Below are 22913 nucleotides of genomic sequence, written 5' to 3' on the forward strand. Positions count from 1 at the left end.
TGCCCATTGTAACCTGCTTAACAAAGCCACGCTGAATTAATCACCTCACCTGGGGGGGGGGGGGGGGTCTATTTATTATTTATTTCTTAGCAGATGCCCTTATCCAGGGCGACTTACTCAGAAATATTGTTTAATTTAGCTTATGGAGCTACTGTATAATAGGGTTGGGTTTGATAATCCCTCCTCTCTTCAGTGGCGTGTGTGTGTGTGTGTGTGTGTGTGTGTGTGTGTGTGTGTGTGTGTGTGTGTGTGTGTGTGTGTGTGTGTGTGTGTGTGTGTGTGTGTGTGTGTGTGTGCAGTCTGACAAGGGAAGTGAATCTCATATACCAGGTTAGAGTGCTAGTCTGTCACAAGCAGTTAGGTGGTGCAGTGGGCTGGTTCACTAGCTCTTCCTGCCTTTCCCCTTGGAGGTCTGGGTTCAAAGCCAGCTCACAGGACATGTGAACTGAGTTTGAAACAAGACCCACAATGCAATGGCACAGCATTACTGATGTCCTTTGATTAAGAGAAATGATAAATGAATACCAGAATTGTGTTTAAAGCCTTGTGTTGTGTGCTTGTTTTGTTTCTCCACAGAGTCTGTTTGTTTGAATCTGTCAGATACAACAGAAGTGACTCTTTTATTGGATATTTTCAAGGCAGTAATCACCTCTGTTGTACAGATCATTAGGCCAGTTCAAGTCACAAATGAGTGCAGTGGTACAGCAGGCAGAATGGCTCAGTTGGTAGAGTACAGGGCCCTGATTTCCAAGGCTGGTGGTTCAAACCCTGCTCACGGTAGTGTTTTTTTATTCAAGTTGGTTAATTTGCCTTGTAGGCAATGTAAACCTAACATCAAGGACAGCTGCTAGGTGGTGCAGTGGGGGCGGTCCCTGTGCCTAAATGCTCTTTACCTTGAGAGACTGGGATCAAATCCAAGCTGCAGATTGATAGAAGTGACTCTTTTATTGGATATTTCCAATCATCTGCATTTTGTACAAATCATTAGTTAATGTACTGGAGGTCATTTGACAGAAGGAAAAAGCAGCTCTCTGGCTGGCTTAGTTGGTAGAGCACTGGACTCTAACTTCCACGGTTGTTGGTTCAAGTCACATGTAAAGCGCAAGTGTTAATCCATCGATTTCAAAAATATTGTTAAACTTAACTGTTTATAAGGTTTGGCTTTGAGTCCAGTTCATCACAAATGAAACAAAGCTGAGAATCACTTCTTAGCCCCCAGGTCCTCACCACACAATGTAATAATGTGTTTCAAACAACAGCAACACCAGTCAGCTGGATAGCTCTGTTGGTAGAGCAGGGCCCCGTGATTCCCTGGGTAGCAGGTTCAAACCCATGTTGGGCAGGTGTTTCCTTTTCATTTTCAAACACTTTACCCATTTTGAGAGACACATGTTTACGTAACAGGACAAGGGGTCAGTGGTCTAAGCATAAAAATAATAATATAAAGAGGGTGATATAAGGGCTTCTGTGAAATACTAGAGTGTCACAAGCAGACAGGTGGTGCAGTGGGCTAGTTCCCTTGCTCAGTGGGTGTGGTTTGGTAAACCCCGGACTGGAGCATGGTTAGGATCTGGAGCTGCTCAATCCCTTGCTCAGTGGGTGTGGTTTGGTAAACCCCGGACTGGAGCATGGTTAGGATCTGGAGCTGCTCAATCCTTTGCTCAGTGCGTGTGGTTTGGTAAACCCCGGACTGGAGCATGGTTAGGATCTGGAGCTGCTCAATCCCTTGCTCAGTGGGTGTGGTTTGGTAAACCCCGGACTGGAGCATGGTTAGGATCTGGAGCTGCTCAATCCCTTGCTCAGTGGGTGTGGTTTGGTAAACCCCGGACTGGAGCATGGTTAGGATCTGGAGCTGCTCAATCCCTTGCTCAGTGGGTGTGGTTTGGTAAACATCGGTGGTGTACTTCTATTCTTTTACACAAAGAGAGGGGAGAGGTGGAGAGGGCAGCAGCAGTATTCCTCAGTCCAGGAAGGACAGCTCCATGCACTCCACAGCCTCAGGGTGAAGCATGCGGGTCGCCAGCCGCTCCATATCATCCAGGCTCAACAAGCGCAGCCTCCGCTCGTGATCCTGTGAGAGAGGCAGAGGGAGAGACACAGAGTCACAACTACATGCTGGTCTACACCTGTGAGTCTGTGTGCTGTATGCGTGTCTGTGCTGCAGTTAGTATTGGGTGAGTGTCTGTGCTTCAGCTAATATTTTGTATGTGTGTGTGTCTGTCATGCAGTTGGTATTGTGTGTGTGTGTGTTGGCAACCAAAGTTTATTTACTATATAGCAGTGTGTGTATAGCAGTGTGGATTGTGTGTGTGTGTGTGTGTGTATAGCAGTGTGGATTGTGTGTGTGTGTGTGTGTATAGCAGTGTGGATAGTGTGTGTGTGTGTATAGCAGTGTCGGCAGGGCTGAAGTGTTTGTTCATAACAGCAGGCAGGCTGTGCCACACTGACCCAGGGATACAAACACACAGACTCAATATAGGCAGTGAGGGGATGAGCATTATACACTAAAACTACAGCTTAATACGCAAAGACCTGTCAAGGGACACAAACCCACACACAATTATAAACTAACTCTCAGTCTTTAACTTCTAAAGATCCTCAGACTGTCACGGAATTATTTAACAAGTGCAGGAAAAATGTAACCATTTTAACACAATAGCTTTTTAATGTTTAGGATGTGAAGTTGATAGCAGTTCCACTTAATCGCCATGGTGTGGCAGCATTGGTAAGGAATAATCTTACATCAATTGTGCCTTACACAATTACTTTGTATAACAGTGTACCTCTTTTAAATGGTTAAGGGTTTTTTAAGATACAACCTCGTATTACATTTTTTATATAGTTTTAATATATTTTAGCATTTCAGTGCTGTCGTTCCACTTGTATTTTGTATATCCGTGTACCAGGGGTAAGGGGTTTAAAAATGTGTCTCACCAAAAAGGTTGAAGAAATATCTTATAAAATTGTTCATAGGGTGTAGTCTGCAAAAAACACCTTGGCTAGATTTGAAATTGACATAGATTACAACTGTGTGTTTTGTAATATTGAAAAAATTGCATATATTTTATCATTGTGAAATCGGAAATGCTTTTGTTATTTACTGATATGCAGCATTATAAACTGAAAATGTTAGGTTAACATGTAACATTTGGTGGTTAAAATCCATTTAATGATCAATCAATGATTTGTGTTTCTCATTTTTCTGTGTCTGAATAAGTTCACAAGCTGGTTTGTTTGTGAAATAAAAATTAAATAAACTCGGTATGAGGACGGCAGTGAACGCCTTGAAGCGAACCTGATATAAATTCTGTTTAGCTCACACTGAAAAGACGTGACCACAGCTGATCATTTAAATTCACCTGCGTGTACTCTTGCAGCGTATTCTAGTTGAAATGTGCCGTTTGTTGAGCAGGCAGCGCAGCTGTGGCTGTTTAACACGATTTGACGAGCAAGCAGAGTGACACACGGCAGCCTGGACCGAAGAAACTGCATGGTTTGAATCTGATGAGAAACCAGAGCCGCGGGATCCCTGAACTCCGTTCTTTCAACACCGTGATACATGATGTGTATTAATACGTGTCTGTGTCAACTTCAATTCAGAAGCCTGGAATAAAACATCGATGGATTTCTATTCCTGGCAACTCTCATGATCATCAGAAGTCTAAATTGTAAGATGCACGATGTTATATTGCATGCTGTGTATTACAAGTGCATGTTGTGGGTTTTCAACTGTAGATAATTAAACCTAAAATTAAATATATAATAAATGGTAAAAAAAAATGTAAAATTATGCACAGTCATGCATTTATTACAGTATAGGTTCAGATACGTATTATTTAAGAATTATGAACTAGCCTAATCTTTTGGGTTTTCCATACTATCATTTTTATAATCTAAGGTCTTAGTCACTTTTTGCAATTAAAACATTCTCCGGCTCAACCCTTTGGTCTTCAAATGTTTATATTTGCAGATTCAACTGAATATTGCACATGCGTGAAAGAGAACACATAAAAAAGTGGATTCCTTAGAAACCTGGATTCGTCAATCTGGGGGGTTTTTTGCATTTGTGTGGCCAGTAGCTGTCAAGCCTATTGTAATTCTTGAGATGTGTTCAATAATATAATATGTGTTAAACAGCACTGCACAGACCCCAGAGCACGGGGAGGTATTGAGCAGTGCTGTGTCTCTGGCAGGTGAGGATGGGGACTCTACGGGATCTTCAGTACGCACTCCAGGAGAAGATTGAGGAGTTGAGGCAGCGTGATGCTCTGATTGATGAGCTGGAGTTGGAGCTGGACCAGAAGGATGAGCTGATCCAGAAATTGCAGACGGAGCTGGACAAGTACCGGGCAGTGGTGCAGCCAGCCGCGTCCCCGCCAGGCCAACCAGAGCTGCAGGAGCAGCAGAGGACCAAGCGCCAGGCCATTTCAGCAGAGCCCACTGCGCTTGACATTCAGGACATCAGCCACGTGACACTCGCCTGCTACTCCAAGAGCGAACAGTAAGATGCCAGCGTGCTGTGTTACTGGGGGTTCTCGCCAGGAGAAATCCCAATCATTTCAGGTCAGATGTAGTTCAGCAGAGGGGGTTGTGTTTCCCCGCAGGGATTACAGGGCAATACAAAGATAGCCAGCAAGGTATAATAACATTAAATGAATTATTGTTAAAACGTATAATAATCTAAGCCCAGTGCACAGACTTTTCAGCTGGGGCCTTAATCAGTGTAATAACTTACTTGTAGCTGTGAGAAAAAAAAATGTGTAAAAGGTCTGAAGTGACGCTTGCGAAATGAAAGCAGCACAAACAGAAACGCGCAGCGAATGGGTTCAGTTACGGCTGTGTTCTCATCAGTCTTCCTGGTCTCTCAGGTCCCGGCTGCTGATTAAAGGCGCGATCCTGGAGAACGACTTCATGAAGAACCTGGAGCTGTCTCAGATCCTGGAGATTGTGGATTGCATGTACCCGGTGGAGTACAGCAAGGGCAGCTGCATCATCAAGGAGGGCGATGTCAGCTCGCTTGTGTACGTCATGGAAGGTAGAACCACTGCACCACAGGGCAGAACAGCCTGCGTATGCTTTCAAATACAAATAGAATGCACACATCGATTGGAGGAGGTTGCACTTGAGGGAATTAAAGGAATACACCCAATCTTGTATGTTTCATAAAAAAGTGCCTCATTAGAGGGGACTGGCTATTGGAAAGGTTGGACCAAGGGGCAGTCAGAAAGCTACAGGGTCATGGTATTGCTAGGAGTTTGCGGTCAGGGGCCAGTGAAAGCGATGCTGTAGTGGTAATTGCAGTTGCAGTTCAGTAGTTAAACTGCAGTCTAACTGCACTGCTGATGGTTGTAGCAGTCTCTACACTGGAGCTTCACATGGGGATTTCTTTGCTTCTTCTTCCACAAAGAGGGATGCTCAGAATCGCATTCCTACCTGGTCATTCATTTACCTGTTAATTCATTGTTAGTTAAATTGTTATAAAAAAAAGTAACAAGAAAAGCTATTAATGCTAGAGAACGGCAAATTGATATTGACTTTCTTGTCTGGTTATTTAATGCAACGTTCCTTTATTCACACGCACGATAATACACAAGCCCACATATGCACACATCTCAACACACATAGATACACCGATGTGCACACAGACATAAACTGAAGTCTGCTGAATATGCAAGACTGTTCTTAAGGAAATCCATTGTTTGGGTCAAACAGGCTTTTAATCATTGGCCCAGTTAGAAGCTGAGAGATGGTGCATTCAATAGGAATCTGCTGTTAGATCTGTCATCCGCACATTGCACAATTCAGAGCTTCATGTTCTCAAGGCCAGTGGCTGCCTGTCCTCGACACTCCCATTGTTTTCTAAAAGCAGTCTGATTTGGATTGTCACTTACAGCTGTCCCTGATGCTCCCTGATTCTCTATTACTTTCTCCCTTTTCATCTGCAGTTCTATCTTTTCAGAAGCATTTGAAAGAGAAACAGCAATTGTTTTTGTCACCTGTCCCTGACCTGATTTTTGAATGAAATGCACAATTGAAGCATTGGATAATTACTTTGCAAGTCGTGCTGCCTGTAAGAGGAGTTAGTATGAGTTTGTCAACTCACCACCGTCACACCTACTACCGCTAACATCTCAGAAACCATCCAAGCTGCCAATTTCAACATTTTCAAGTGTTGTAGGAATCTTATGGCATCCTTCACTTCAACATGTGACCTAAGGTGGCTGCCATATTGGGGTCATGTGATTTTGTTTGGTTTCTGGATAAAAAAGACCCGAGACCTCAATCACTTGTTACACAGGTGTATCCTGTGATTCTCCAGGTAAAACGAACCCTCTTCTGCCACTGTGTCAAACCCTTTGTATTTGCAGGGTTATATAAACCCTTCAGACTAAATCTGTTACTGACCGTGAAACTGACCGCTGGCCTAACAGGGCTGCTATATTGAGGTCATGTGACTGTAGAAGTGTCCGCTGCACCGAGACAGCACACTTTTAGTTATTGTCTGAAGGTATTCAGTAAAACAGATCACATGTGAAATGAATGGTTTTTAGTGCTCCGCATTGTTTAATGGAAGAAAACCAAGTGCTTTGTGGCTTTACGGGAAAAGCAAATGTTAAGGTTTTGTCAATGGAGCAATCCTGGCATTGATTAAACCCATGAGTTATCTGTGGGAGTAATGTGCTCCGGTAAAGGCTGGAGTATTCATCAAAGTGTGATGTTCTCAGAACAGCTGACTACTGTACAGTTCAACTGAAACCTCTTAATAAATTCCAATGGGATTCTTATTGGTCATTTGACTGAAACCTGAGCCCTGCAAATCCGCAGTGATTTCAACTTCGCTACATTGTTTATTCCCATGCTGTCCTGGGCTGAATGCTTTTCATTTAGAGAAAAACATGACAAAGCTTGGCTATTGGAGTACATGCTCTGAATAATAAAGGGCCTCTCAATTCATTTCTGAATTAATGCATTGCCTGTGGCTTGCAGTCGCCTTGCATTTTATTGACAGAAATTCAGTTGATATGAAGAGTGCTTCGCATGAAAACACACACTCTACACTCCAGGATAACCAGGACTCGGCTTTGTATTTTGTTAAAGCAATCGAGATATTTCAGAGATTTAAATTATGTGAACTGATTTCAATTCAGTTGATTTCAGAACTCCCTCTTTATACCACCAACCGTGGGACAGGCAACAAACTGGTGGAGATGACAATATAACAAGGTTATTAAAATCCATTATTATTATTATTATTCATTTCTTAGCAGACGCCCTTATCCAGGGCGACTTACAATTGTTACAAGATATCACATTATACATTATTTCACATTATACAGATATCATATTATTTTTACATACAATTACCCATTTATACAGTTGGGTTTTTACTGGAGCAATCTAGGTAAAGTACCTTGCTCAAGGGTACAACAGCAGTGTCCCCCACTGAGGATTGAACCCACAACCCTCCGGTCAAGAGTCCAGAGCCCTAACCACTACTCCACACTGCTGCCCCACTACAGTAGTGTGCTCTATACTGCATGGAGGATAACATGTCAAAGGGTTAGGGTTTAGAAATACTAAAAGAAGTAATACATTGATGCCTTTGCTGTCTTCAATTGAAAAAGACTTCTACAGCTATTGACAAAAGTGTTGCATCACCTAGGATTTAAGAACATAATAAAAAAAACTATATGAACATAATTTAGATCTTTTTTTAACATCATGTAATCAAATAAACTACAAAATGATATTGCAAAAGTCTACCGGAAGCCATAATAGTAGTACAGTAGTATTTCATGTTAGATTTCGAAATGTCACGTTTTTCCATTTTTGTCAGTTTTTCGTTAAGCGGCGTGTAATTAAATATTTTAACGTAACATTATTCAAGAGGTTTCATTCAACTTTAAGAAACAAAATTAGTTCATTCTATAGGGTGATACAAAAACTTGTGGCCACAGCTGTAGTCGAAACGTTTGTAATTGGATACGTTTTGTTTTTTTAGCATTTCTAAAGTTCTCTTTCTCTGCTGTCTGGTTTGAGAGGGGAAGGTGGAGGTGACCAAGGATGGGCTGAAGCTGTGCACAATGGGGCCTGGCAAGGTGTTTGGAGAGCTGGCCATTCTCTACAACTGCACGCGGACAGCCACAGTGAAAGGTAAGGAGAGGAGCAAGAGGCTTTGTGTGCACCACAGCAGATTGAAATCACAGTCTGCTGTTGCTAGGATGCCACTAATTATAGGGATTTAACATGCAATTATAGTGTAACTTCACTGTATACCTTTTTTATATTAGGTGGCTTATTATGTAACAACCAAATTATGAATACTATGCAGACAAAATGTTCAGCAGCAATTTGGTTAATGTTTAAACAGCAAATAAGGGTGTGGATACCAGTATTTTTAATAGCAATGTGCAAGGCTGCGGTTTAAAGGCTAGTACCATGCTGGTTATTTAATGATGCAGGTCCCAGCATGTTTCCCAGAGCAACATACTATGAAAGTGTTTGGACTAAATAGAAAGTGCAATGATTCAGGGAAAAGAGCCCCTTTTGAGAATGTCAGATGTGAATAGTGTTGAGATTCTTTACAGTAATAATTTAGAAGCTTGTAAACACCCTGGTAGATTCATTCCTTTCCTGGCTGCTTCAGGATTCTCCATTCCTCAAGCAGCCTCTCTCAGGTGGCTCTGAGCTGATATCAAAGGCTGGATCTCCAGCGGGAGAGAGCAGATTATCTCTAACTGAGAAGACTGCACATTGAATCTAATGAGCTGGTGCACAGTGTGGACACATACAGAGGGGGTGGTTGAGCGGGGTAGGAAAACTTCAAAGAGAATGGAGAGAAAAACATTTCTGTATGTCTGCTACCTCTTTAACTCTTAAACTCTGAAGCATCTGCTGTGATCCAGGTCTAACTCTCTACAGTGCAGGATCATTGACACAATTGCTTCTCTTACAAAAATATACTGAAATAACTAGGCAGTATTAATACAATAAACTGCAATAAAAAAAAATATATGGGTTCCAACTGCAATAGCATACACAGGTAGGTAGCCTGCAGTACTATTGTGAATTTACTGCCTCCAACATACAATAAGCCAGTGTCTTCCCTTAACACCTTTCCTGCAGTCCTGTGAGCTGTTCTATTGAAGATCCACTTGTATATATGTATAGTCACAGTTACAATACAGCATGAGACAGAACAGGGTCAGCTGTTTCACTGCATTTCTCAAATCCCCAAAACAGGTTTGAGTAGCTGTGGGTAGCAATTTAATAACAGTACCCAAGATCTGACCTTTTCCAAGCTCTCCACACTGCCCAAACTTTTCAGCAAATCTGTAATATTGAGAGTGAGGTGGAGCAGGAGGTGAAGAGTTAAATGCGCTTGTGTTTGCAGCAGCAGGCTGCCTCAGAACTCTCCCTTTCGCTCGATGCAGATTGCTGCTGCTGTCTGCCCTGCAGTCCTGTTCAAGCAGCTTGTAAAAAACCACTGAAAGGTTCAAACTCCTTAACTGCACATTCAAACCCACGCTCATCAGAAGCAGGGAAACAGTAGCATATGGAATAGGCTTTGTGGTTGAAACTAACAAGCTGCAAAACACGCCTGGTTTTACAGTAGTGCTGCTGGCCACAATTCGAGTCACTAGCAGGGCTTTCTAGGGACAGGCAGAGTTTGAAGCCCATTGTCTCACCCCCACTTCAGGTCAGCTGCTGTTCTTACCTCCCTCGCGCCTGCATTCCCTGCACCTGTGCTCCTGGTTAATGGGCTTATATAATACCTCACATGCACCAACACCTGCCACTGCAAAATGGTTTTACAAAAAAAAAATCATCCCATGAAATTATTCTGAAGGAGATAGCCATCATTGCGGATGTTGTCCTGTGTGGGTGTACCCCTGATAACTGTCCTTTTTCAAGTCTTTTATTATCCAAGTGGTTTTAATGTGCAGTGACTTGCATTAACCCTCATTCACTATGGCAATTGAAATCTCCAGTTATAGTGCCACTGCCTTATACACGATTTGACCTGAGATAATATAACAGAATATTCAAAAATAGACATTTCTTTACATGAATTAAAAAGGTACTTTGCTAGTGACGTTCATATTTGAGAAGTGACATTAATCACCATGTTAGGCTTTTAATGTTTCTATAGATAACATGTATTAACAGCTGCTTGTTTTTCTATTCAAGGCTTCATGAATTCATGTTGGTGCCTCCAGTCCAAACAGTTTACAAGGACCCTTGTTGCTCTCATTAGGATTCCTTCAGCATATCCCCAAAAGAATGTTCTAATCAGAACCCAGTCCGTTTCATTTTCCAAGCAAACTGTTAATACTGCATGCCCAAGCCAGGCAATGTATTCCATTATTAATTGAAAAACATTTCTGCAGCAGAGAATCAGTGAGAAGAAACCATCTCATTTTCAACAGTGTTCTGAGAGACGTGACACATGGAAGCAGCCGGGCTGAGTCAAGCCGTTGCCTTGTTCTTGTAACAGCATCTATTAACTGCATTGACATGAAATAAACAGCAAGATCAGACGCTGCACAGGCCAATTCAGGAGAGGCAGCTGGCTCTAGTTCGCAAATAAGTGAATATCAAGGCAAATGAACGGAGCAGCATAGGTTGTGTGCTTCAGCTTTGATGCTGCTCTCATACAGTGCGTATAAGGGCTCTCAAATTGCCTTGGGAGTTCTAAGCAACCCTGAGGTGCTGTACTGCTTTCATAATCGCTTCATCCTGAAGGTGCTTTACAGAACTGCACTGAGAGAACAGCAATGCTGAAGCAATGCATCACGATAATGATATCCCAGCCATGACAAACACAGCAGGCAGGGGTTCAGCGGGCAGTTGAAATAAATTCAGCTTCATAAGTGACTACTTCTGAATGTGAAGAAGAGGCTTTTGAATGCTGTTTATTGTGTGAGTCCCTGCATTGCATAACTATCAGAGCAATACTAATGGCACATCAGTTAAAGTAGAGCAGAGCGCAGAACGCTTACACTCTTTCACCGAGTCTGAGCTGGTGTGTTTGATTGTTGATTCCAGCGAGCCTCTCTCTCCTTTCCTCCCCTGAATGAATATGACACATTCAGGCCTCCCAAAGGCACTGGGACTAGCAGACAGCAGAGCAGAAATTCAATAGTTTAGCAGCGGGGTGAGTTGTCTGCTGATATTGATGCTGGGTTGGAGAGACAGCGGCTGGGGTAAGAGGAGTGGGGTTGCTGCTATAGCACTATAAGGACATGGGCAGAGAAAACCATGTGCACTTCCATCCAATTTATTATATGGATCAATGGAGTCAGTATTCCAATGTAGAAGACTGATGAGCAGGGAGGGCAGCAGGTGGCCAATAGAAACAGGTCCACTTTAATCTGACACTCTGCTTCTGCTCTCTCTGTGTGGCTCGATTGATCTCTACTAGTACTGAGAATTGTCATTTAGGCCTGGTTCACTCCTACATGATCTGGAAGTCCAAGTAACAAAGTTGTGCAGCTCAAGCCCCTTACGGTCCTTGTTTTGAGAGATTATGTTAATCATTTAAGAAGCTGGAGATGAGTCTGAGTGACAGCTATGCTTAACCAGCAGCTCGAGTGCAGTGATTGAGGAGATTAAACACATCCCCTTCCTGCAGGATTACAGCATTCAAAGAGCCTGGGCTGTGCTGTCAGAACGCCTTTGCAGGATTAGCGCATTCAGAGAGCCTGGGCTGTGCTGTCAGGGAATCTCTCGATACCTTTCATCCCAGCATCTTTGCTTCCAGAGACTCTAATAAATGAAATCAAAGTGTCAGAACAGTGCAGGGTCCCTGATCACTGCAGCTACACGAGGGGAGTGGGCTCTGTGAGGGTTAAAAATGATTCTCACTCAAACTCAGGTTTTACTCCTCTGACACTAGCATATTATTTTTCAATGACGTGGTGTGTTTATTGTAAACTTGTGTGTTATTCAGGGGCATGAACGAGGGGTCCTCCCCCTATTTCCCTCCTACCAATAACATCTGCTAATCCCCTATTTAAACCCCAAGCCTTGAGTTTGCTCTCTGAGTGGTTCAGTTTCACCTCCGTGAGGGCGGCTCTCCGCTAGCCAAGGGGAATATCTAAGTTATAAGCACATGTCTTCTATTATCAAGTTTATTTCTAAAGCAACACAAATAAACACAAAGATGTGTTTTAAATCTGTTGCAAGATGTTCTTGTTAAGCATTTGGTTTCACAGTGATGGCTAACCACACCTATAACCTGCTGTCTCCCTGTCCCTCTCTCTCCCCCCATAGCCCTGACTCACACCAAGCTGTGGGCGATCGACCGGCAGTGCTTCCAGACCATCATGATGAAGACTGGCCTCATTAAGCATGCAGAGCACATGGAGTTCCTGCGGAGGTGAGTCCCGCGCTGCCCTTCCTTTCATTCAAGAGGACTGCATCGGTCCAGGACATAGGCGATGGGTGGGCCACTGCCCTCTCACTTTTTAAACAGGGGGGCCCTGCCCACTCACTTTATAAACAGGGGGGGAGGCCCTGCCCCCCCACTTTTAACAGTGAAGGCGAGAAAAAAATATTTATATATATATATATATATATTTTAATACCTTGAATCTCATCGTTCTTCCAAATCACAGTGACACAGATAAGTCAAATAAGTTAAAGCAGGGAACACACTGTATTATTATTTATTACTTACAATTGTTACAAGATATCACATTATTTTTACATACAATTACCTATTTATACAGTTGGGTTTTTACTGGAGCAATCTAGGTAAAGTACCTTGCTCAAGGGTACAGCAGCAGTGTCCCCCACCTGGGATTGAACCCACGACCCTCCGGTCAGGAGTCCAGAGCCCTAACCACTACACACTGCTGCCCTCTATCCCACTACTTTGAATGTGTTTATTACCCAGAGCCCTCATATACTGGGAGTGTACTTCCCTTTTAAAGTGTTCTTGTTTACCATTGATTGGAGTCATTTTCAACCCCGCTACCAACTCTCCAGGTTTTTGTTTCAGCTTGTTCTCTTTTTTTATTTTGTACTGCAGTCTGCGGATGAACACACACAAAACGCAATCACTGTATTTGTATGCTGTTTAAAATCTCAGAGGCTGTGTGTCTGTAAGTGCTTTCTTACTGTCGTCCACGACCCTAGAAGTATCTGCACAAACTGATGTCTTGTGGCACTACCTGTTCATCAGCTATTGCAATTTTCTCTCTTAGGAGCAGATCATTCAGAAATCTGCTCATTAATTCAATAGCAAATATATTGCCAGGTCAGGCAAGCCTTGCATTTTTCAACATTAAACTTGAGAAGATTTTCTATTTGAGATCCTCTGTATTTAAAGTGATGCATGCTTTGTGTAAGTGTGATTAGAGATGATGTCCATGCTGTAGACGGGTTTTCAATGCTGAGGCTGGCACCCCCACCCTCCCCCTCGGCTCCATATTCACAGATCTGACAGCTCGTTATCATGGTGATCTATACAGATCATAGTTTATGTAAAGCAGGCTTGAGCTGCTTCTTCCCAAGGGGCAGGATCAATGCACCTATTTTACACACAGTAAATAGGATACATATCTCACTCAGAAGTGCTATAAAGAGTTGTATTGAAGCTTTGTCTAGAAAATAACAGCTTGACATTTCGATTGGGTAGCCTTCATGAGGAAAAGGTCTTCCGTTAAATGATCGTTCATGTTTATGCCAGCCACATTTTCATAATGTTTTCTATCCCAGGTGGGATTCCTGCTGAGAGCATTGCTTACTGTTAACCCTACTGTGGGTACAATCCTCTCTTCCCTCTCTCTCTCTGCCTATCTTACTTACTCTGATCACACTGAGTGAAGCTGTTGTTTGAAATGTGGCAAGGCAGAACAGGTGTGCATTGCAAAATGCATGAAAGATATTGAACGCGTATGAAAAAATCCCTTTTTACAGCAGACCAGTCCCCAATATATATGTGCTGAAACCACTGTGTCTTGCATTGCCTCTCCGACAGTGTCCCCTCACTTCAGGAGCTGCAGGAGGATGTTCTGAGTAAACTGGCTGATGTCTTGGAAGAGGTAATCTATTTTCTGATCCTCCATACCATCCCTTCTGGCATCTAGCATTTATAAATAATGTTTCACACACAGCGTGTCTTTGGGAGGCTCTTTGTTTTATTTTTTTCTTTGTGATTTTCATGCTTGAAGACTCATTATGACGAGGGAGATTACATCATCAGGCAGGGAGCCAGTGGTGACACGTTCTTCATCATCAGCAAGGGGAAGGTGAGGAAGACGAGGGTTTTACCCCTGCAGCCTCGAACCACACCTCATGAGTGCTGGAGCTGAATCCCGGAGCTCAGTAGCAAATTATTATTATTATTATTTATTTCTTAGCAGACGCCCTTATCCAGGGTGACTTACAATTGTTACAAGATATCACATTATACATTATACATTATTTCACATTATACAGATATCACATTATTTTTACATACAATTACCCATTTATACAGTTGGGGTTTTTACTGGAGCAATCTAGGTAAAGTACCTTGCTCAATAGGAATTTAACAAACTCCTTGAACGAATGTCTCTCTGTATCTTCTTATCAAATCTAAGATGGGCAGAGCAGTCCCTCACTAGATTAGTATTCTCTGATCCCTGGCTCTCATTTCCTGTTTTATTTTACTGTGAGCATGTAGAGGCTCCCTGGAGGAAAGGAAATTTAATATTTTATTACTGTAGAAGCTTCCTCACAGACTAACCGCATGCAAAGGATTGTTCTCCACAGAGTCACATTAATGTGGATAAAGTGATTCCTTTAGATTACAGTGCTTCTGATTCTGGTGATCAGTGTATTAGCTTGCAGACCAGAAATAATTCAGTCTCAAGTTGCACATAGGACCAGTCTGTATCCCTTTACCTTTCGTGGTGTTACATCACAACTTCCGTTGTGACTAAAGTGCTATTTAGTTGCATGCATACTCTATCCATTGTTTTCCTCATTGTTGGAGGAGAACACTGTTGCTCAAGTTTCTGTTTCTAATGTGCCTCCCTGCAGGTGAGCGTCACACAGCAGAAACTGGCCAATGAGGAGCCTGTGTTTCTCTGTACTCTGTCCCGGGGGGACTGGTTTGGAGAGCAGGCACTCAAGGGGTAAGGAGCCAGCACCAACCCTAAAGGGCTCGTCTATGGGTAAAGAGTGTTAGAGCAATATGATATGCAATTTAATTAACATCTGCTAATCTCTTCTAAATATCTGCTACCTTCCCCATCCCTAAGTAGCTTTGAAAACCAGTAGACATGTAATTAACTTCCAACTAGTTTACTTATTTGTTGTTTTTTTTAAGAGAGGACGTGAGAACAGCAAGCGTTGTTGCTGCAGATGACGTGACGTGTCTGGTGATCGACAGAGAGTGAGTAGAGCGGGTGTGATTGAGGACAGATCAATGGGAAATTATACCATGCAGTGGGGTCAATGACAGGCAGTGAGGTCAATGACAGGCAGTGAGATCAATGACAGGCAGTGGGGTCAATGACAGGCAGTGGGGTCAATGACAGGCAGTGGGGTCAATGACAGGCAGTGGGGTCAATGACAGGCAGTGGGGTCAATGACTGGCAGTGGGGTCAATGACTGGCAGTGGGGTCAATGACTGGCAGTGGGGTCACTGACTGGCAGTGGGGTCAATGACAGACAGCGGTGGTTTACCAGAATTGGAGGACTGTGCAGGTGTGTCTCAGTGAGAAATGTCTCTTCCCGTTTTCCAGGTCATTCAAGCAGCTGATTGGTGGTCTGGAAGATGTCAACAGCCGAGTTTATGAGAGCGCTGAGGCAAAAGCCAAGTGAGTGGAACTGATTGCATTTTTACTGCACAGCAACACGAAGTTCACGATAACTGGAAAGTTGCTTCTAAAAGAAAGTCTGTTGAGCAAGGCAGAGGGGATGGCTGGATAGTACAAGAGGCAGCTGTTCTCTTGTCTGAAGTTCTTTTTTTCACATCAATTTCACATCAAATAGATGTTTGTTTCTCAGTTAGATAGCTGCACACTGGGGCCTCTCCTCCACTCCCACACTTCTGCACACTGGGGCCTCTCCTCCACTCCCACACCTCTGCACACTGGAGCCTCTCCTCCACTCCCACACCTCTGCACACTGGAGCCTCTCCTCCACTCCCACACCTCTGCACACTGGGGCCTCTCCTCCACTCCCACACCTCTGCACACTGGGGCCTCTCCTCCACTCCCACACCTCTGCACACTGGAGCCTCTCCTCCACTCCCACACCTCTGCACACTGGGGCCTCTCCTCCACTCCCACACCTCTGCACACTGGGGCCTCTCCTCCACTCCCACACCTCTGCACACTGGGGCCTCTCCTCCACTCCCACACCTCTGCACACTGGGGCCTCTCCTCCACTCCCACACCTCTGCACACTGGGGCCTCTCCTCCACTCCCACACCTCTGCACACTGGGGCCTCTCCTCCACTCCCACACCTCTGCACACTGGGGCCTCTCCACCACTCCCACACCTCTGCACACTGGGGCCTCTCCTCCACTCCCACACCTCTGCACACTGGGGCCTCTCCTCCACTCCCACACCTCTGCACACTGGGGCCTCTCCTCCACTCCCACACCTCTGCACACTGGGGCTTCTCCACCACTCCCACACCTCTGCACACTGGGGCCTCTCCTCCACTCCCACACCTCTGCACACTGGGGCCTCTCCTCCACTCCCACACCTCTGCACACTGGGGCCTCTCCTCCACTCCCACACCTCTGCACACTGGAGCCTCTCCTCCACTCCCACACCTCTGCACACTGGGGCCTCTCCTCCACTCCCACACCTCTGCACACTGGGGCCTCTCCTCCACTCCCACACCTCTGCACACTGGAGCCTCTCCTCCACTCCCACACCTCTGCACACTGGGGCCTCTCCTCCACTCCCACACCTCTGCACACTGGGGCCTCTCCTCCACTCCCACACCTCTGCACACTGGGGCCTCTCCTCCACTCCCACACCTCTGCACACTGGAGCCTCTCCTCCACTCCCACACCTCTGCACACTGGGGCTTCTCCTCCACTCCCACACCTCTGCACACTGGGGCTTCTCCACCACTCGTTTCTCATTCCAGGTTCGAGGCAGAAGCAGCTTTCTTCTCCAGCCTGGATTTCTCTGATTTCCAGATTGTCAACACGCTCGGGGTCGGGGGCTTTGGACGAGTTGAACTGGTAAGATTGCCACAAGGGGGCCGCTTTATCAACATCTGCAGCTGCAGTGCGGTTTGGTGTGAAAGGAAAAACAGGCAGCTAATTAATAGACCTTGATAATGCTACAAAGCCAGCGCCTAACAACGGCACACTGCACCGTGTTCTTTATCTTTGTTGCTGCTATACCAGTCTTGTCTGATGATGCTTCCCTACAGTTTAATGCAGACATTAGGAGTAGAAATACATGGTCCTCTTCAATATATATGTTTCATATGATGTTGACACTAACAGCTTCAGCATGTGTCTGTGTAAGATTGCCAGTGCAGATGTCAGTGTCATATCACAACTGCAAATATGTTCAGGTTTATTTATACTCTGCTCAGGTCTGTATTAACCCATCACTGGGCCATAGGCAAGCATACACTTGCAGGCCCCCTACCCCTGAACAAACAGCCACACACACATATACATGCAAACATATATCTACACACACACTTGCACACCTCTATATACATTATAAGCCTTTATAAGTAGCGATCCAGCCTTTTACAACAGGTAGAATTCTCAGTTTTAAGTTATTATGAACGACTGAATGAATCTGACAGAAAATTAAACTGTAGATGGGTGTGCTAAACACATTTCAGAATAAAACCAGAAAAAATCTGAAGCCTATGTTAAATCCTGTAGCACAGCTCGACAACGACTTTTAACCCCTTAAATACACTGTTACTTATTCAACTATAACACATACGTTGGCATGTGTGCCATGTTCACCAGCTGTTATGACCCTGAAACCAGCGTTGGGCTGAGCAATAAATAAATATTGTTTAGGATCTGCCCCTCTATAAATATCCACAGAGAAATTAGCAGCCCAACGTGATTTAACCCCTTAAATACAAAGCCAATCATTCAGTTTGGAGCAGATCAAATTTTGAATAAGAAACAAACAAATAAGAAGCCAACTTCAGCCTCGTCTCGATGATTCCACGCCGACACAGCTGCATTTTTTCAAACACCGCTGGATGTGAACGCTTGATGTTTCTGAACAGTATTTACATGTAATACAATGAAAATGTGTTTTAAATGAAAAAAAGTTGTATAAGGTTACTTTCTTTCAGGTGCAGCTGAAGAGCGATGAGTCCCAGACCTTCGCCATGAAGATCCTAAAGAAGCAGCACATCCTGGACACCAGGCAGCAGGGCCACATCCTGTCAGAGAAGCACATCATGCAGGAGACGCACTGCGGCTTCATTGTCAGGTCAGAACCGGCCCCTTCACTGTGCCCAGGCTTTTACAGATCCTTTATTATAATCAACTCCCAGGGATTTGATTTCCTTAATATTGAGTTTGGGATAGTAGTAAGAACTGTTTAAAACATTGTGGATTGATGAATTATAGCTGGGAAAAAAATTCATGGACAGATCCCATGCATATGACTAGAAGAATCGTGTTCAGTATTAATTGTGAAGTGAGGAGAGGGAGCTTCTAACCCCATGGAATTCAACACCTTTACTATCTCCAGGCTGTACCGCACCTTTCGAGACAGGAAGTACCTTTACATGCTGATGGAGGCGTGTCTGGGGGGCGAGCTGTGGACCATCCTGAGGGACAGGTACTGTCTCTGCCTATTATTATTATTATTATTATTATTATTATTATTATTATTGATAAACTGGTTTGAGTGTAGACTGCACTGTTGAGTGACCTCACATTGCTGTGCTGCTCTGAGTTTTAAAAGTAGTTTCAGATCACTTTAGCAACCATTTATCTTCAGCTGTCTCACAGTACTCCGTCGTGCATGAGTTTCTGAATGATCCAGGGCAGTGTTTTCATCCCTATCTGTTTCAGGGGATCGTTTGATGACGCAACGACACGCTTCTACACGGCTTGTGTGGTTGAGGCGTTATCCTACCTGCACTGTCGCAGTATCATCTACCGGGATCTGAAACCAGAAAATATCATCCTGGACCAAAGGGGCTGTGCCAAACTAGTAAAGAGGAACCTTTTCAATGTTTCGTTATTTCAAATTTATACTAGCAGTGTTTAAAGCCGGACAGAAAAAGGCTTTCTACAAATGACTTGACAACCATCTTTGTGCTTCTGTAGGTTGACTTTGGCTTTGCAAAGAAGATTGGTTATGGAAAGAAAACGTGGACTTTCTGCGGCACTCCAGAGTACGTGGCCCCTGAAATCATCCTAAACAAGGGCCACGACATCTCGGCGGATTACTGGTCCCTGGGCATCTTGATGTACGAGCTGCTAAGCGGCAGGTGAGAGGAGGCTGGGTGTGTGGGAATCTGTGTCATTGGGTTTAAGTTAACATGCAAGAGGTGTGACAAAACTGCAATGGATAGTAAAGAAACTGCAGTGGCTTCTGAGCCTTTTAAAATGACATCTACTGTAAGTAAAACATTATAAAAACTGGTTTAAAGTAAATTCATAGTGTTAGACAGGCAGATTTACAAGCAGTGCACCAGGGACCCTTCAAGGGTGTGTAATGTCTGCACTATTGGCACTCCCTGTGTAACTGAATTGTGTCTGCAGTATGAGATTCCTGTGAAGGCAGAGACAGTCAGCCCACACTTCTCCTGCTCCGTGGGACATTTATGTGCACAACTTTAAAAAACCTGCTTGTCTTGTTCCCGTCAGTCCTCCTTTTTCAGAGTCGGACCCAATGAAAACTTACAATATCATCCTCCGCGGGATCGACATGGTGGAGTTTCCAAAGAAAATCACAAAGAACGCAGCGAATCTCATCAAGAGACTGTGCAGGTGAGCAGACACTGGGACAGGACATGGACATTGCACTGGATGCTTTATCAAATCTCATAGAGACAGCAGACACTGGGACAGGACATGGACATTGCACTGGATGCTTTATCAAATCTCATAGAGACAGCAGACACTGGGACAGGACATGGACATTGCACTGGATGCTTTATCAAATCTCATAGAGACAGCAGACACTGGGACAGGACATGGACATTGCACTGGATGCTTTATCAAATCTCATAGAGACAGCAGACACTGGGACAGGACATGGACATTGCACTGGATGCTTTATCAAATCTCATAGATAGCTCTTTATCCCACAACTCCAGCAATGTAAAGCATGGAGTTTTCTGCTGTGATAATCGCCTAAGATTCTGCTTCCTTGCAAAGTCACATTTAGTTTAGGAAAACACACAGTTCATATTTTTAAACTAGCAAGGAACAGAATAGGTACGGGACCCTTACATTTACATTCTGAGTATCTGCTGAGGGTTTTGTGAGAACGTTTTCTTACCTTGGATTAGTAAAACAACGTTCTTTTAAACTTTGGAACAAATAAACAAGGCTGGTTTTGTGCAAGGTTCTTTCCTGCTAGTTAAAAGAATGCAGGTGAGTGTGTCACGGTGCCCATGTCTGTGTTTGATTCACAGGGATAACCCCTCTGAGAGGCTGGGGAACCAGAAGAATGGAGTCAAGGACATCCAGAAACACAAGTATGGACGTGCATCAGCAGCCACAGCGCTGTGCCCTTCTAGTTAAAACAACTTCATTGAGTTTTTAGCACAACAGTGATAGAGATGCAAGCGTGCAAATATGACAGTATATATATGATATGATAAATGACAGTAAGATCTAACAATACTGACATCACACAAGCATCTGTTCTGCTGTCTGCTCTCTTTCAGGTGGTTTGAAGGGTTTAACTGGGAGGGGATGAGAAAGGGCACGCTGACGCCCCCCATCATCCCGAGTGTAAGGACCCTCAGCTCTTTATGTCTCATTAGCAGTGTTAGATCATGTGATATGCAGTTATGAGTCGAGAGAGTGGGAGTGCTGTCAGGGTACCCCTGTGTCCTCATTGTGAATGCTTTACTGGCTTGCCATCAGTTTGCAGTACAGTGCAGTGCTCAGTGCAGCTGCAGCCTGCCCCTGTTTAATCTTGTTTCTTGTGCAGGTCAGCAGCCCTCTTGATACAAGCAATTTCGACTGCTTCCCTGAGGACAGCGAGGACCCGCCCCCTGACGAGGACTCGGGCTGGGACGCAGAATTTTGATTGGCCAGTGCAAACCAACGCAGGAGAGTGGACATAGTGCACACAAAGCATGAAGCTGAATTCTGATTGGCCAGCAAGCACCCAGGAGACCAGTCAGTTCCTGACTTCTGATTTGCTAGCAGGAATCGGGCAGGGATGTGGGTCACAGAAAGTAGGATGCTGTCCGATTGGCTATCGGAAGAATGTGGGAAACAATCACTGATATATAACCATTATTCAGAAGAAAAACAACTCGGGTGGTAGATGCTTCTGCTCTATTGCACTGAAATTCTGGAATGAGCTGCCCAGTACTGTAAGGGAAGCTCCCTCAAATGATCTGCCCAGTACTGTAAAGGAAGCTCCCTCAAATGATCTGTCCAGTACTGTAAAGGAAGCTCCCTCAAATGATCTGTCCAGTACTGTAAAGGAAGCTCCCTCAAATGATCTGTCCAGTACTGTAAAGGAAGCTCCCTCGAATGATCTGCCCAGTACTGTAAAGGAAACTCCCTCAAATGAGCTGCCCAGTACTGTAAAGGAAGCTCCCTCAAATGATCTGTCCAGTACTGTAAAGGAAGCTCCCTCGAATGATCTGCCCAGTACTGTAAAGGAAACTCCCTCAAATGATCTGTCCAGTACTGTAAAGGAAACTCCCTCAAATGATCTACCCAGTACTGTAAAGGAAGCTCCCTCAAATGAGCTGCCCAGTACTGTAAAGGAAGCTCCCTCAAATGAGCTGCCCAGTACTGTAAAGGAAACTCCCTCAAATGAGCTGCCCAGTACTGTAAAGGAAACTCCCTCGAATGATCTGTCCAGTACTGTAAGGAAAGCTCCCTCAAATGAGCTGTCCAGTACTGTAAGGGAAGCTCCCTCCGTTGATGTTTTTAAATCTCGATTAAAACCACATTTTTATACTGTGGTGTATCCAGTTATCTAAAATGATATTCTCTCGTCTATGGCATATTTTACTATTTTTACTATTGAGCATTATTTGATTGTTTTATTTATTTTTATGGGTATTCTTGTTATTATTACAATGAGGTCTTATTTTTCAGTTTTCTAATAAGAGAGAAAGACTTGAAGCCAGAACCTGTAAGGAAGAGAGTCTTCAATTCAGTGCACATTGCACCTTTGCTTTGAATATGAAATGAAACTGTTAATGTTACAAACTTCAAAGGTGTGCCTCAGTGTTTGCTACTAGTTTTGTGACCATTATTTTAAGCCAATTTACTTTTACATGAATTAAAATGTGTCCCATGCTGTGAATTATAATTAGCTTGTTTGTAAGCTGCTTGAAATGTGGGGCACTGTGGTTTAAAGTAAATATATTTTAAAGGTACATGCATTGATACTGATCTTTCAAACACTGTGTGTTCGAGTCTCGATTGCTCTCTTGTGCCATTTTAAACTAGTCTGGTGTTAAACAGGATTGATGTTTGATGTGGAATGTCTGTACAGGCGCACATCAGTAAAATCACTGGAGACCATTGTGATTACTTTGTGTAACTGTGAGCATGGTGAGATTGCATTGCAATTGCAGGAGTACTCTACCTGGCAATGGTAATAAAGGCTGTATGATCTGATTAAAGCCTAGGAACGACACCTTTAACACATTAGATCGATCGAAGCAGAAAATAAAAGAACACAATTACAGATTTAAGCCACCAGGGGGGGCTGTGTGCCCAGTACAATTGCGAATTGAAGGAGGAGAG

The 22913-nt window shown here is 43.9% G+C and overlaps 1 protein-coding gene across 6 annotated transcripts; it reads left to right on the forward strand.

Annotated features, from left to right (window-relative positions):
- The first annotated feature begins 1932 nt into the window (after positions 1-1932).
- Positions 1933-22866, forward strand: LOC131725097 (cGMP-dependent protein kinase 1-like). 6 transcript variants are annotated; one of them, XM_059018622.1, is made up of 20 exons: positions 1933-2128; positions 3413-3668; positions 4138-4501; positions 4869-5035; positions 8041-8154; positions 12277-12382; positions 13988-14051; positions 14181-14258; positions 15034-15128; positions 15323-15388; positions 15741-15815; positions 17105-17201; positions 18299-18438; positions 18703-18792; positions 19029-19170; positions 19287-19450; positions 19830-19952; positions 20603-20665; positions 20858-20924; positions 21127-22866. In XM_059018622.1, the coding sequence occupies exons 3-20, from the start codon at positions 4200-4202 to the stop codon at positions 21223-21225; spliced, it is 2052 nt and encodes a 683-aa protein (XP_058874605.1). In that variant the 5' UTR covers positions 1933-2128; positions 3413-3668; positions 4138-4199; the 3' UTR covers positions 21226-22866. The 6 variants fall into 6 exon arrangements, with proteins under 6 accessions (XP_058874605.1, XP_058874604.1, XP_058874606.1 ...); XM_059018621.1 differs by lacking the exon at positions 1933-2128 and having other exon boundaries at positions 3362-3668; XM_059018623.1 differs by lacking the exon at positions 1933-2128 and having other exon boundaries at positions 3362-3668; positions 4194-4501.
- The last annotated feature ends 47 nt before the right edge of the window (positions 22867-22913 follow it).

Source organism: Acipenser ruthenus, unplaced genomic scaffold (assembly GCF_902713425.1).
Source record: "Acipenser ruthenus unplaced genomic scaffold, fAciRut3.2 maternal haplotype, whole genome shotgun sequence".
NCBI lineage: Eukaryota > Metazoa > Chordata > Actinopteri > Acipenseriformes > Acipenseridae > Acipenser > Acipenser ruthenus.